Raw genomic sequence first — 13,620 nt, forward strand, 5'->3', positions numbered from 1 at the left:
GGATATCCTTTTATCTCTCACTATACAAAGTCTATCATTACATTATTTGGTATTACGTGGAGCAAACTTTTTTATACGTACTCTGTTATCAAAATACGTTTGAAGCGTGGTTAGTAAAGATAGAATAAAAGGGAAGGGAAGAAGGCGAATAAGACAAAAGATTTCACACAGTAAAAAAAGAAATCAAAAATGAATAGTAAAAGTAGAACTTGTGTTTCTACGGGATCTTCGGAGAAGACGGCGGATGAAGAAGGAGGTGATTCTCCTGCAATTGGTTCTACTTGTAATGCTGTTGACCCCGCCGAACGGGCGAAAGATGATACGACAACATCTCCAGCAGTCGTAACTACAGAAGAAACAGGATCTGTAACGTCACCTCCATCTCAAGCAACTGATATGACAAACTTCCACTTTGGTGAAAGTGGTGTAACTCTAGCAAGTGTAAGATCTTTTAGTGGTGAAACTAGAAATGCTTTAGATCTCGGAACCCAACGGCAAACTTCCTCGATGGTACCACTACACAGACACTCACTGGATTCAACGGTGTGCTCTGCATGCGGGAGGTTTTCATCCTCATACTGTTCCACACCACAGACATGGCCTTTATTTAACACTCCTTCAGCAGCACCTGACGTTGCAACTTCTGTTCTTTCTACCACGCCTGCTGCTGTTGCTGCTACTACTACTAATGCTACTTGTAGTGGTGGATTGAATCCATGCGACGGGAATGGGTATACCGCGGGATACCCAGTATCGTTGCCCTCTTCTTTTGAGGGTACAAGATGTATGCTGTGTTCTGTGAAGACACAACCACGATCATTTAGCAGTGTGAGTAGTTCCACTAGTGCGAATACACGAATGCGTCCTCGTGGTTTATTGCAACCATTATCATCTATTCATGATCCAGGTGCAGCTTCTGCAGTACGGGAACAAAATCGTAATACTATTATTACTGAATTAGGACGACAAAAGGAGTGTTTACAACGTCAGATAGCACAATTACGCAGAGAATTGTCAGCTAATAATATATTTTCTCTTGTGCGAGCAAGTAATGCCTCAGAATTGCAATATCTTCTTGAGAAGGGGTTGTGTAACGTAAATCAACGAGACTATAATGGAGGTACACCATTGCATGTTGCAGCATTTGAAGGTAATGAAGCAATTGTACGTGTTTTGGTCTCTTTTGGGGCAGATATTATGGCTATGGATAATTTGGGACGTACACCACTTGATTGGGCAGCAACGAATAGGCACAGTGGTGTTTGTCGATACTTGTTAGCTTTAACAAAAAATCAATTTTTAATACAAGAAAAACAAAAACAATCTGGTAATGAAACCTTGTTACAAAAAGATAAAAATACAGCTCTTATTTGCGATTTATCTCCGAGTGATAAAGCCCTTCTTACTACCTTATCGCCCACAAATCATCAATGGTCTTCCTCTCATCTAGATGTACCTCTATCGACAGCAGCTCCTCTGGATTACCCTAGTGAAGAGTCAAATGAAGCCGCCTCTAATTACGTTTTGGCGGCACTTCCTCCAGATGTGAATGCACAAATCCGTTCACAAGCTGTAGCAGCTGTAGCAGCTGCTAGTTCGACAGGAGCTCTTGGTTCTTCTTCTACTTCTTTTTCTCGCTTAGATGATGATGATGATGATGATGAAATGATACACAGTGGGGAGGATATGTATTCTCTGTCGGCAAATTTCTCAAGCTATACGACAGTCTCTGACACGGTATCGTTAGTAGTATGTATGGTTGGTCTTCCAGGTCGTGGGAAGTCATTTATTGGTCGTCGTATTTCACGTTATCTTAACTGGAAAGGAGTACCATGTCGTGTGTTTAATGCTGGCAGTTATCGTCGTCAGCTAATAGGTGTTGATGGAACTACTGATGCATGTTTTTATGATCCAAGTAATGCTAGAGGAAAACAATTACGTGATGCGATGGCTGATAAAGCATGTGAAGACCTTATGAAATTTATTGCACAACATCATGTAGCTGTAGGAGTGTTTGATGCAACTAATACTACACGAGAACGACGTCGACATATTGTTGAATTTTTAAGTAAAGCTGCAAAAGAGCGTAAAGTGGTATATCGTACTATTTTTATAGAATCTATTTGTACAGATGAAAGAATTATTACAGAAAATATTCTTCGTGCAAAATGTGGAAATGATGACTTTAAAAATGTAAAGGATACAAGTGAAGTGATATACTCATTCCGAGCACGAATAGCAGAGTATGAGAAAGTTTATGAACCACTTGATGTTTCTGAAGATTTAAGTTTTATTCGTATTATCAACGTCAAACATCATGTCGTATTGCAAAACATTCCATGTGGATTGGCAAGTCGTATTGCTTTCTTTTTATTAAATCTTCATCCTGTTGCGTATCCTATTTATATTGCGTTACCAGGTGAAACGGTTGGTGATCATAATCATATGTATGGTGGAGATGAACGTCTTACTCCACTTGGAGCAAAGTATGCAGAAGCTATGAAAAATTTTATTCTTGAGCGTTATGTACCTCATATGATTGTACTACATGGAACGAATCCTAGTGTAATAAATACACTTAGACCTCTTTCACGTGCTCTAGGGAATGATAATGATGATGAGGCTAATAGATTGGATGAAGATGAACATCCTATTACTAGTTTTATTCTATATCAAGAGGAATTATTATGCCCACTGCCTGGTCTTGATACTATTAATTATGGCCAATTTGCTGGACGTACGGCGGAGTGGGTGCGAGCTAAATATGCACAATTATCACGAATCCTTTACGCAATTTCACCAGTGACTAGTGTTGATTCAATGGCACATTGTGGAACTTCTTTATCTTCACAAACAGATCATATGGATGGACAATTACAAGAAGAAAAGCAAAAACAAGGGGTACAAGGCAGTCAACCCTTGGCAGAGTCAACTACAGAAGAAAAAGCTTCACATAGACAATATTTTAATAAGAGTAAAGAAGCTATCAGTCGATTTCTTCATATTCCTGATGGTACAGATCCTCGTTTATCGTACTGTGTTCAATTTCCTAATGGTGAAAGTTGTCGTCAGGTGAATGTACGTCTTGAACCGGCGCTTATGGCAGTTTTGCGTGTGCAAGGTCCTGTTCTTGTGATGGCCTCAGCCGTTCCAGCACAAGGCGTTCTGGCCTTTTTCACAGATGTTGTGCCAGAGATGTCACCTACTTTGCGTTTACCACGTCATGCAGTTGTGGAGATTGGTGTAAAAGGTGATATTACAGTTCATCATCTTGTGGAATCACCTGATGATGTCTTTACTACAGAAACGTAAAGTTTTCTTTTTTTTTTGTGTGTGTGTTTGTCTTCATACCCTTATGATGACGGATGTACGGGTTTTGTATGAATTGGACTTTTTTTTTAATTGCGTTATGCGTTTGTGAGTCTTTAGGGAAATCGGTACGCTTATATATTATTTTTGCAACTATTCCGTTGTCATCTCCCCTCCTTCCCCTACTCGACAACAAAAAGCGAACCACCGACCTTAGATAGCCAGAGGGTTGTTAATATTATCATTATCATTATTGATATGATTATTATTTTTTTATCTTTTTTTCTTTCTTTTCTATTGAGTTGTGTGGAGCAGTGTTTTTCGACTTATTGTGTGGCTCCCATTTACCATGTTTTCTGTTTGTTGGTTTATGTTTGTAGTTTCCCCGTACATGTCAAGATTTCATGAGTTACATTGTTTTGAGACGCCAGTAGATATATATATATATATATATATATATATATATATATATATATATATATATATGACTCTTTTTGGATTACCAACCCTTACTAGTAATAACAGAAAAAAGAAAAGATAGGGGAAAAAAACGAAAGAAAATATGTTTTTTTTTTGTTGTTATTGCAAAATGTCTCTTTATTTTTAAGTTGGCTTCTTGTGTTGTTGTTGGTGTTGTTGATCTTTTTGAAAAAAGAAGGAAATGTCCCTTATTATTTCCCTTCTTCCACTATGCGGGTTGGTAATCCTGCTTTGTGTGCACTCACTCTTCACGAGTTACGTTAATTCTATTTTCGCTACTGTTACTGCTTTTTTTTTTAATCAGTTATAATGAAGATATTGATGTGTATGAAATTTTTTTTTCATTCTTCTTTGGTAAATATGTTTTTCTTGTTTCTTGTTTTCTTTTATTTGTGCTGTTTGTGATTTTCTTTTTTACATATAAATACATAGACGAAAGGGAGGAAAAGAGAAAAAAAAAGGCGTGACAAAAGGTTTTTTTTTTCGTGTTGCACATCTTACATAATCCCTACTTTGCTCTGGCTTCAGTGAAGTAAGGAGAATAAAAAAATATATAGGATTACAAAACGAGAAAAAAAAATAAAAAGAGAAGAAAAGAAAATATTTACTACTAGTGGAAGTGTTGAAGAAGAGATTCGCATCAAGTACATAAAAGCCAAAAAGTCACATACACACACAAAAAAAAAAGAAAAATGATCATCTCTGAAGGAATTCCCATGACAAATGGTGAGGTGTTCGCATTACTTCGTCGACGTCGAGATGAACGTAATGCGAAATTACAACCACCATTTGGATTGCAGTTCTCAAGCAGTAGCAGTAATACAAGTACTACACAGATGCAAACACAACGCGGTTCTGCTCCAGTAATGACAAGTGCATCCGCGAATACAACTCTCTTTTTTCCACCTGAGGCACTTTTTATGCAAGATGAACAACAAAAAGGTGGGATAAATAGTATGGCATCTACTATGTCTATGCTTAATGCAAGAAATAATGCCTTATTTGCCTCACCTACGGCGTCTCACTTAATTGTACTTTTAACAGAGTTACGTGCACTTCGTTATTTAAGTAAATATGCCACTATTAGCGGCACTAACAGGGTACATCAGCTGTATGGTCCCACCAGTATTCATTGTAGATCTCGTCATCATAATACCAAAATCGATAAAGGAAGGCAAGAAAATGAAGAAAATGGTTCGAATAATAATAACAAGAATGATAATACTAACTCTACTAATAAACATGGTAATAATATTATCAGTACATCTCCATATTTAGAAGATGTAGAAGGGATTGATGATGCTGCTTTTGCAAGACAACAAGAAGCCTTAATGCAAATCATAAAACGATGCCGTCCAGGTACTGTTAATCATGTACGTGCAGTGGATACCGTTCTCTCGCTTTGGGAGATGCGTGGAAGAAATCAGGAACTCAATAGCTCGAATAAAGTAAAGATGATCTTGCGCACCCTAAGAGATCGTCTTCAAGCCTCTTCAAGTTGTAATGAAGAAGTTTCTGATACTCCTATGAATGAAAAGGATCGACAAGAACTTTCCTCATCTGATCGACCCCGTCTTATGTTTGCCCCGCCCTCTGTACCTCTCTCCATGTTCCTCACAGAACAGCCATCATCATCATCCCCGGCTCTAACAGCAGCCGTTGAGGCATCATCCGTTAACAGAGATGGTGGAGTTGTTATGAATGGATCCGCTGCTGCTCTGCAAAAGGAAGAAGTTAAGTGGACCACACAAGATCTTCTTCGACTCGTAATGGCACGTCCCAGAGACAGTCTTGATGTACACCGTGTCGTGGATAATCTTGAAGAGCTTGCTGGGCAGAATGAAGAGCTGCTGAATTTCGTCGAAGAGGAAATTGTTCGTGCCTTTGCTTAACTACAGTTCACAGTAATTCAGGGCCTAAAAACCAAGAAAAGACATAAAAAATCTGCTTACTCATTTTGAAATAAATTTATTTCAATGGACCTTGGATGATAAAGTGATTTTTTTTTCTTTGTTTTTATACTGGATATTTTCTGTTTTCTTTTCTTTTTTTTTGCTTTCTTCTCCTGTAGTAGCTGGTCATTGTGACCTCCAGGCTGTAGAATTCGTATTCTAGGTAGAAATAATATATTAGTCATATTCGGTTGCAACTAGAAACCGACTGTACTTGGTGTTATATAAAACCCGTAGTACCATTAATAAAATAGAACAAAATTAAATTGCATTCCTCAACGATAATAAATAAATAAACAGAAAGAAAGCAGAATAATACAGTTTTTTTCTATTATTATTGTTGTATTTTCCTCTTCTTAGCTCTATCTCGAGTGTGTGTGTCTGTATATATCTGTTTCCGATTTCTGTCCCGATTTGGTAAAAGTTTCAGGAGAGTGACAACATAGCTTTCACGGTGAACAGCTTACTTTTTTAAAAAGGCATAAATTTACAAAAAAAAACATAAAGTCTTTTTTTTTATCTTTCCCCCTGATTGTTTGCTGACTTGCAGTGTAGGTATTATTATTATTCTCTAGTGGCTTTCCATTTAATTTCGACCTCGATTGCCGCAGTTTCTATTTAAAGCTGGTGTGAATACTCATATATATATATATATATATATATATATACAAAATGGGAAAAAAGGAGAAACCAGGTATTGGTGAACGTATCATTCATGCCCTTACGTGGTGGCGTCATCCTAAGGAGAAACATCATGATGTACCTGATGAAAGTAATAAAAACACCAGTGTTTTTTCATCTAGTAGAAACACAGAGGACGTAACACCAACGTCCTCTCTAAGGTTCTCCTTAACGAGATCCACTAAAGAGAGTGTAGGACCAGTTCCCATGGATGTCAGTACACATGGGAGTATGACTGGTGAAAATGTTCAGTTCCCTGTAAAGTATAGAGCTCCAACGCAGTTAACAACGGAAGTCACTCCAACTATTAGTTCTACACCACCAGATCAGACAGATTTCTTCTCATTCCTTGATGATGTTATAGCAGGCAAGCATAATGAACTTCTTCAAGAAATGAACCAAAAAGGTACGCCAACTCCTAGTAATAATGGTAGTCGTCTCGTGGAAACGAGCAGTATTCCTGAGACGTTTTCTGAAAAAGTGACTCCGCAGCCACAACAAAAAACGTCTACTGATGAAGGTGAAACATTGGAAGGGAGTCAATATGTTCCAACGAAACCACCAAAGGGACTTTGTTCTTCTGCAGCACGTACTTTAATGAATTATGAACTCATGGCTTATTTAGGAAGAGGTACTTTTGCAGAAGTTACCTTAGCTCGTCAGAAAGATACTCATAAACTATTTGCGTTAAAAAAGATTTCAAAGAAAAAAGTTAGAGAAGAAGGTTGTGTTCAACATACCTTTACAGAACGGCAATTACTAGCATCTCTTAAACATCCTTTCCTTGTAGGTCTTCATCAAGCATTTCAGAGTCGTACACACTTGTATCTTGTACTTGATTTTGCTCAAGGTGGTGACTTTTACTTTTTTTTGGAAAAGAAACCATGGATTCGGGAAATGAGGCACAAATTGCATAAGTTATGTAGAACAAACTCTAACATGAAGGGATCAAGTTTAAAATTGAGTAGTTTACAATCTTATAAAAAAAAAATTACTGGAAGGGCACGTTCAGCATCACTTACTCAATTAAATGAAATTGCATTTACTCCACAAGTTCCTGATGATAGTCGTACACCAATTCGTTTTATTGCATTCTATGCGGTTGAAATTGCTCTAGTTTTACAGTATCTACATGAACAAGGTTTTATCTACCGAGATCTTAAACCTGAAAATATTCTAATGATGCGTAATGGACATTTGGTACTAACCGATTTTGGTGTGGCCAAATACCGTGGTATTGGAACTAAACCATCAAAAACTGGAAGTGATCGTCAGAATAGTTTTACTGGTACAACACAATACATGAGTCCAGAGATGTTACTAGGTCAACCTCATGATAATCGTATTGATTGGTGGAGTTTCGGTTGTTTATTGTTTGAAATGGCAACTGGTCGTCAACCCTTTGCAGCTGATAATCAATATGCTGTTGTGCAATCTATTGTAGAAAATGATGTTTGTGTACGTCCAGATGACTTTCTCCTTACAGGACTTGAAGTAGATATGCGTGTGATGCAATTACACAGACGTCATAGAGCTTATCAACGTGCGGTGTTGCGGGATATGACCTCACGTGCATGTAATGACACTTTTGGGGATGAAAACGGTTTACAGTTATGTGATTTATTAACAGGACCAACAATGTCCACTGCGGGATCTACTAATATTTTTCTAGGCGCTACTCCAATAACTGGTAATAATCCCTCATTACGTAATGAATCACGATTAGGTATAGATGAATCATTCTCCAGTGCTGGTCCTGATACGAGTTATAATTATTCTACTATGTCTGTAGAGGAAAACTCGCATTTTCTTCGGTATGCTGTACAGGAAATGGAAGAGGCATCTATGTTGCTCCGTGACTTGATATTGCTGTTACTTGAACGTCGACCAGAACGTCGTCTAAGTGGAATATCAGTTTTGGAACACCCATTCTTTTCCTGTACATATGTTACATCAGAGTTGTACTATAAAGCCCCTTGTGTTATTAACGAAGATAAGTCTAGTGGTTTAACTTCTAATAAAAGTGGAAAAAATAGTATGGATCATAAATCATTTCATACTAGAGTAAGAAGTGAAGGATGTTCTTTTGCGGTAAAGCAGATGAAATCCATTTCATCTATAACTACTTCTCTCGTAGGTACAAATGATAATGATGATAAAGATGATGATGTAAGTGATAATAGTAATGGTGGTTCTTTTGTTTCACAGATGTTACAAAAACATCTTAGTGCCGAGTTTTTTCTTAGTCTGGATCCATATGAACGACCCAAAAATTGGCGTGAACTATTTTTGAAAAAAAAAATTAAACCACCATTTATTCCTCGTTTATTAGCTGCAGATGATTTACGTTACTTTCCTGCTGCAGTGACAGCAACTGGCGATAGTATAATGGTACAACAACGTAAATTACGTGAACAGACTCGTCGAAGGAATGAAAATCTTTTACATAGCTTTGAGTGTGAAAATGTTTCTTCATCTTTTCTGCCAGTTCATGCTTCTACTGCTAATCCCACTACAAATACTGATGATTCTGTAGATGAGGGTGCAGACGTATTACGCGCTTCATTATCATCATTTACTATGAGTGAAGATGAATCTGAAGAACCATTACAACCAATGAAAACATCAGGTTTGGCATCTTTATCGGAAAGGGGAAATGTAGCAGGAAATCAAAATCTAGAGGATGTTAATGATATACCATTCACTGGGTTGGATATACCATTTCATGACTCCGTTAATACTACAGTTCCTACTTCATCTTTACTTTCTTCAACACCCTTTGTTTCATCAAACTCGGGGTCAGCAATGCATTATTTGAGTAGTACAGTGCGTGATGAATTCAAGTATCAAAAAGAGGCGGGAAAATCAGAAGATAAGGGTTTTAGTCGTAAAACATCACCATCAACATTTTTATTACCCTTTCAGGAAAAAGATAAGGAAATTGCAAAATCAAATTGTACAGGATTAAGAAAAAATAAGAGTGAAACAATAGAAACTAAAAATCCGCCTATTACATCGTTAGGTTACTCTACTCAAAAAGAAAGTGTTAAACAGGATGGTGATAAAATGTCAGCAAGAACAAATCTTCCTGTGGATCATATGGCTTCTGAAACTTTATCTCCAAGAACACAGGATGATGGTCTTCCTAAGAAGAGTAGTTTTTATTTCGCTGGAGAAATGGGGGGAGAATCATCTTCTTCACTATTCTCTCAAACTACAACTGATGAGGAAGAAGGAATATTATTTATGGCTCCATGTTCTGGGGAAACGCTACCAGACACACTAAGAGGTGTTGCATATGATGTGGATGATTACCTTCCTATTTATTATAAGAAAAATGCTGCGGTACTAAAAAGCAGTACAGGTATACCAACAGGCCAATTAGGTAAAGTAACTGGGATTGAAGAGACGTTGCTGGAGAAGGAGAAAGTCTCTGAGGCATCTGTAGTAAAGGAAAGGGTTGCAGCAGACCTCTGTGATATCACAGAGAAGAAGATTGAGATATCAGATAATCAGCAAGATGATAAACCTAATCGAGAAAAGATAACTACTTCTTTGATTTTCGCAACTGAATCGGAACCGGCAGCTCCAACAAGTGCTCAACGCGGTAATGTAACTAATAATTGCTTTACTACTTTGGATACACGTCGACCTTCCAATATCTCGTTATGTTCTCCAGAGTTCATCTCTAGTGCATCACAATTTTCGTCTAAGGGAGCGGCCGAAGTTGTTGGTACTCGTGAAGGGAAACCGGTACAAAATCCTAATATGGCTTTTGGGGCCTCTACTCAGGCAGGAGAAATAGATGAATGTGCATCCTCACAGTGTTTTGACTATTCACCACTATTTAGTACTGGTGGAGGACAACATTATTTGGGATTTACGTTTGATGCTTGCAACGGCCATGCATTGCTTCTTGGAGGTATGGGGAACAGCGGTACTGATACTGGTGCATTTTCTGATATGACCTAAAAATATAAGATTTTTTCATAATTAGGTAGAGGAGTTGATTGTATATATATATATAAACGCATGCATATATGTATAATTTTCTGTGTTTCCTCTTGTTGTTTTCTGTTCTATATATCACATTCTTTTTCTTTCTATGTGCTAACAGTTAAAGGGCTTAATGTACTTGTTTTTTTTCCCCCGTATTTATGAAATGCAATGAAAATTCCGCGAGATTTATGCCTTTTTTTCCTTCGTATTTTTATCTTTACCTGAACGCAGAAGAGAAGAGTTGTAATCTTTTTTTGGTGCTTGGATAGGAGCATCTGTGAGCTCTACGAAGCTAGTACACACTCATTATCTTCAGGAAGTGAATTATCGGAGGACTCCGAGAGAAGAAAAAAATGCCTGAAGTGAAGAGAGAAACTTGCAAATCTATGTTTGCTGAATTATACCACGTTTTTTTTTTTTTTTTTGGTGAGGGGAAGAGTTGTGGGTTATTAGTTTTTATGTATTGCTTTTTTTTTGCTTTTTCGTTGTTATTACTATTGTTTCATCCACTGTGAGAGATCCTATTCCCGGTACTCCTATGCTAAATAAAGGACTTTCCTGCCTTTGTGATGAATGAACTTTAATGTTCCTTATTACTTTGGTATTCTTCAACAAATTTCTTTTTCTTTTTTTGCAGTTTTCTCGATGCAAACACTTCTTTTTTTTTGCAGTGAAAATTTCTTTATTTCAATGTATGATTATATATAGATACGGTTTTGTCTTATATATGTGTGCGTGGGTGTTTCTCTGGTTGTCCCCAGGAAGCTGCGGTATTGTCATTGGTTATGCTTGTTTTTCTTATATTTCTCTCTTCACGTATGTATTTGCGTGTTTGTATGTGTGTGCCGACAGCTATTGTTACATTTTTTTTTCCTGACCAAAGTACAAGGGACAATACTTTAACTCACTTATTGCGGCCGTCGTCGTTTCTTTTCTTTTCCTCTTTTTTCACCTACACACAACGTGGTTTCTCAATGTTTTTTTTCCATTTTCTTTTCTTCAGTCTGTATCTCTTCTCTTTTTTTTTGTTGTTTTCATACTTTTTTTCATTTTTTTTTCCTTTTAGTTTGGTCGTATGTGTTACGACACATAGTAGTGAGGAACTTCGTTGCGTGAGCTGAGTCTCCCTTGTATCTATTTACTGCCTTGTTGACTATTACCACTGGATTTCCACTCTCTTCTGACAACCTTCGTCCTTCTCATCCGCTTCTTCCATACTTTTAACTACCAAAACCAAATGGAGAAAAAAAAAACGAAAGAATAAAAACGAAGCAAAAACCCTACTCACTAACTCTTTATCTCTCTTTATACATTTATATTTATAATTTTCTTTGTAATGACGGCCGGGGCGACGAGTTTCCTTGACGCACTGCGCAGCCGCTACGGTGCCCCGGACGATCGCGACGCGTACGCCCCGGACGCGTTTCTCGTCGGCGCCGGCCGGCGGTCAAAGTCGTGGGAACTCGTCGGGATGGACGCGGCCCGCCGCCGGCAGGGCGATCACGCGCGGCTCGAGCACATCGTCCTGCGGGCGATGGACGTCTCCGTCGGCGAACACAAACCCGGCGAAGTGGCCGCCGCCGCCCTCCACCGCCTGCGGGAAGTGGATCTCTCGGAGAATCCCAAACTTCGCCTCGCAGAGGTCGCCGCCATCGTGCAGCATCTCCCAGCTCTTAATGTGCTGCAGCTCTCAGACACCCCAGAGCTGCTACACCCACAAGAAGAGGCATCCGTGGAGGGAGTTGGGGGAAGAGTATTACCGCGGGTTCTCGCCTCAACACACCTTACCAAACTCGTTCTCCATAACGTTGGTCTTCGTTCCATCTGGCAACTTCGTGCCTTGGTGGATCTTCCTGCGTTAGAGGAACTTCATCTTGATAGGAACGGTATCCAGCGTCTCACTCTCTTCGCAGACGGTGAAAATATGCCATCTAATCACACGTGCACAGAAAAGGAGAACAACCATGTAGAAAATCACTACTGGTTTCCACATGTAACCACGTTAAGTCTAGCCCAAAATGAGTTATCTTCTTGGGGACCTGAAAGTGGTCTAAAGGAGGTTTTAACAACCGCATTTCCACTTTTAACAAAACTATTTCTTACAGGTAATCGCATGCCAAACTTACAGAAATGTGAAGAACCAAAGGGAGATGCAAATGAGTATGCATACCTCCGACCGTTAGAGCTTTTATGTGTTAAAGATAATTCTACCATTACTGACCCATGCACACTTGACGCGTTACGAGAATTGTGTCCTCATCTTCATACTTTCCGTATTACATACAGTTCTTTATTCCCTCAATGGAATGAAACACTAGGACGGATGTACGTTGTCGCATCGTTACCCACTATTACCACCCTCAATAGGGGACAGGTTCGACCAAAGGAACGTCTTGATTCAGAGATATTTTACGTACAACGTGGTTTGGCATCTTTGAAAGATCAACAACAAGAACAAGAACAGCAGCAGCAACAAAAAGATATGAAACCGTGTTATCCATTACTGGATGTCCTGCGAGAAAAGCACAAGGATACTATTCTCGCAATTCATTGTGATGGTGAAACAGCAAGTCAAGATGGCATTACGCATGTTATGTTGCATCTAACCATCCGTTGCGATGGTTTTGAAGATGTACAAAAAAGAGTACCAAGCTCTATAAGTGTAGGAAAACTCAAAGCACTCATACGTGTTATATTTAGTGTTGCGCCATCTGACCAACAACTGTCATTTTTTACAGGTGATAGTGGGGTAGTTGAGCGGGCTACAGAACTAGATAATGAGATACAGAGTCTTGCATTCTATGGAGTCTGTGATGGAGCTGTGGTTAAGGTCGTCAATACTTCCCTCCGACGGTGAAATCGATCGCCGTTTGCTTTGTTGTTCTCTAAAATGAGATGACTCTGTTCCTGTTTATGATGGTCTTAGTTTGTTTCTTTTTGTTGTTGTTTATACTTGTTCTATTATTGGCTTACTTCGGGAGAGTAGTGGTGGTAGTAGTATACACAAATGTCTATATATACATACACACATATGTATATGTAGATGTTCAAATTTATTTTTGTTGGTGAATTGGGTCCAGTCATAAAATCATTTCTGTTTGAAGATTTAGTCCCTCTTTTCACACAACTGGACTACAAAGCTAGAGAAAAGGAAAAATAAAGGACGGTGCTCTTCTTGTCGTAAATGCAGTGAAGCATT

General features: G+C 38.5%; 4 protein-coding genes across 4 annotated transcripts; all 4 read left to right on the plus strand.

The window, feature by feature from the left end:
- Positions 1 to 189: 189 nt before the first annotated feature.
- Positions 190 to 3,312, plus strand: LSM04_008057 (6-phosphofructo-2-kinase; the record flags this gene model as incomplete). The annotated part of the gene is made up of 1 exon (XM_067336381.1): positions 190 to 3,312. One exon carries the CDS (start codon positions 190 to 192, stop codon positions 3,310 to 3,312), a length of 3,123 nt encoding a protein of 1,040 aa, XP_067192730.1.
- Positions 3,313 to 4,481: 1,169 nt separating this feature from the next.
- LSM04_008072 (uncharacterized protein) lies at positions 4,482 to 5,681 on the plus strand (the record flags this gene model as incomplete). The annotated part of the gene is made up of 1 exon (XM_067336382.1): positions 4,482 to 5,681. The coding sequence occupies one exon, from the start codon at positions 4,482 to 4,484 to the stop codon at positions 5,679 to 5,681; it is 1,200 nt and encodes a 399-aa protein (XP_067192731.1).
- Positions 5,682 to 6,413: 732 nt separating this feature from the next.
- Positions 6,414 to 10,394, plus strand: LSM04_000117 (Protein kinase domain; the record flags this gene model as incomplete). The annotated part of the gene is made up of 1 exon (XM_067336383.1): positions 6,414 to 10,394. One exon carries the CDS (start codon positions 6,414 to 6,416, stop codon positions 10,392 to 10,394), a length of 3,981 nt encoding a protein of 1,326 aa, XP_067192273.1.
- Positions 10,395 to 11,757: 1,363 nt separating this feature from the next.
- Positions 11,758 to 13,278, plus strand: LSM04_006777 (Ubiquitin domain; the record flags this gene model as incomplete). The annotated part of the gene is made up of 1 exon (XM_067336384.1): positions 11,758 to 13,278. The coding sequence occupies one exon, from the start codon at positions 11,758 to 11,760 to the stop codon at positions 13,276 to 13,278; it is 1,521 nt and encodes a 506-aa protein (XP_067192652.1).
- Positions 13,279 to 13,620: the final 342 nt, after the last annotated feature.

The sequence above is a fragment of the Trypanosoma melophagium genome, assembly GCF_022059095.1.
Source record: "Trypanosoma melophagium isolate St. Kilda chromosome Unknown ctg2segment0, whole genome shotgun sequence".
Taxonomy (NCBI): Eukaryota; Euglenozoa; class Kinetoplastea; order Trypanosomatida; family Trypanosomatidae; genus Trypanosoma; species Trypanosoma melophagium.